General features: G+C 53.9%; 1 protein-coding gene across 1 annotated transcript; it reads right to left on the bottom strand.

Annotated features, from left to right (window-relative positions):
- Window positions 1-235: 235 nt before the first annotated feature.
- Window positions 236-760, bottom strand: PHACADRAFT_58444 (uncharacterized protein; the record flags this gene model as incomplete). Its single annotated transcript, XM_007402655.1, has 1 exon — window positions 236-760. A coding segment is annotated over one exon (525 nt), but the record flags the coding sequence as incomplete, so codon positions are not given.
- Between the last annotated feature and the right edge of the window lie 1,297 nt (window positions 761-2,057).

The raw sequence follows: 2,057 nt of genomic DNA, 5'->3' as shown, positions 1-2,057 counted from the left end.
TGTATGGCTCACCAATAAACTCGCACCATCGACGATGTAGCAAAACTGTGCGTGTTCTGGCCCACCTCAGACAGGAGGACGCCGAATGGGACATAAATATATAAGCTGCCAAGACCCCTCATGCCGTCGGAGGCTTGTATGGGCACCGACGTGAGAATACGGGGAGGACAGTGGAGACAGCGATCACGAGCAGGAACATCGCCGTCATAGCTGTCGAACAGAGTGTGACGCCATCGTTCATGGTCCAGAGGAGGGTGATCATGCCGGCAAGGAAGAGAGCCATCGCGACCTCGAGCAACGCTGGCACTGTCGAGGCGATTGCGAAGACATTCCACGTCTCCCATGCCTCAAAACGGAACTGGCGCACCATGATGTTCTCTCGCGGGGCTGCGAAAGGTGAGTTCCATGGCATGTACTCGCGCATCCACTGCTTGACGATAATGCCGAGCAGGGCGGCGGCGAGGCTGAGAACGAAGCTGATAAGGAGGAGAGTGTTGATCCACCGCGCTGGAGCCGATGATTGGAACGGTGGCGGATCCTCAGGAGACGCAAGCTGGGGCGGGGAAAACGAGGATCCGGTGAGGGCGGCAGAGAAGACTTGGATGAGAATTTGTTTACTTTGAGCAAGTATCTGCTTGTTCGTGGCAAGGAGTTGGTTCGTCAGGTCGGCGCTCGATGGCCGGAGCATCTGATAAGTCTGGGCGACGAAGGCAGTGAGGATGACCGAGAATAGACCAGCCTTGACAGATGTCAGGTCGACAGAATACGAAAACGCAGATGGAAGACGTACGAAGATGAGTAGAGTATCGATATAACCTTTCACCTTCCTTTCATTGTCCTCCTTGACGGTCGTCTCTATTCTGGCCCAGCCAGAGAGATCTGAGGCACCCTGGCGCAGTGGGATGGCTAGGTAAGCTGCCGACATGAGACCCGACGTAGACCTGGTATGCGTACCCTGGATTCTGGGCCCTCCGCCCGCTTTCTGCGTCGTGAAGTGCTCATGCAGGTTTAAACTGCACAGAAGGCTAATGAGCAGGGAGAATGAAGAGAGAGAGAGATAGTAGCGGCCTGGTAGTGAGGATGATGGACTGGGATTGGCATGGCGCATGTACTCCGCTTCGCGCTGACCTTAATGACCGCCGAGATGGAACTAGCCGCACGCCGTCGCGCCGCACTAATGTCGCGCACTATACATCCCACCGGCATGACGTTCCCTCCATAGCTCTAGAACCGTTGCAAGCTCGAGAGTCGAAATTGTGCAAGCCAAGTTCACAGACAGACAATAGGAAACGACACTTGCTTGAGAAATTCGCGCTGTGACAGTGGTGTACGAGATCTCCCAAAAGTTGGAAAAAACTGCGGGTGGTTTTGGACATTCTAAGCTTCGTGCTCGAAGTCACGGCGGACATGCATAGGTGGTGCGTGGTCATGACTCATGATGCTGCTAACCGTGTTCTATCGACGATTGTGCATGCCATCGCTCTCTTCACCCTGTGGTCGAAAATGGCAATTGTGAGATAATCTACAGCGCTACTCGGAATTGTGTGCGCTTGTTGATGTTAACACATCTCCGTGAACGGCCAATCACCGTGCTCAGCAACACGAGCTATCCTCAGCCGTCGCGGTTTCCTAGTGTCTGTAAGTATTCTGGAAGCGAATTTGCCGAGCATATTGAGAGTCGCCTGCTCTCGAGCCCATTACTCCCGGCAGAACGATGGGCTTTACTCAAAACGCTAATTAAACGAGAAGCAGAAGAACGAACACAAATCTGCCCAGGCTTTAACTTTCAGCGCTCAATATTTCAAATGATGTTCAGCTTGCAGACCTCCCCAGCTGTGTTTTCCTGAACTTGACATGCAGTGCACATCCCCGCCGTAGAGCACCAGGCGACCAGACTTAGGCTGAATTTCACGGACGTGGCTATGCTGCTCCCATTCCATGAAGCGTATTGCACAGGGCGTTACCCGGTCCGACCCTTCCAAGCTGTACTACCCAAGGACCCTAACTGTTCCTGACGGAACAGCCATTGTCGAGCGCCCCCTAGTGAGTGGCTGTCC

Source organism: Phanerochaete carnosa (assembly GCF_000300595.1).
Source record: "Phanerochaete carnosa HHB-10118-sp unplaced genomic scaffold PHACAscaffold_316, whole genome shotgun sequence".
Lineage (NCBI taxonomy): Eukaryota > Fungi > Basidiomycota > Agaricomycetes > Polyporales > Phanerochaetaceae > Phanerochaete > Phanerochaete carnosa.
Note: the sequence above shows the minus strand (reverse complement) of the source record. Positions and strands in the feature narration are given on the sequence as shown.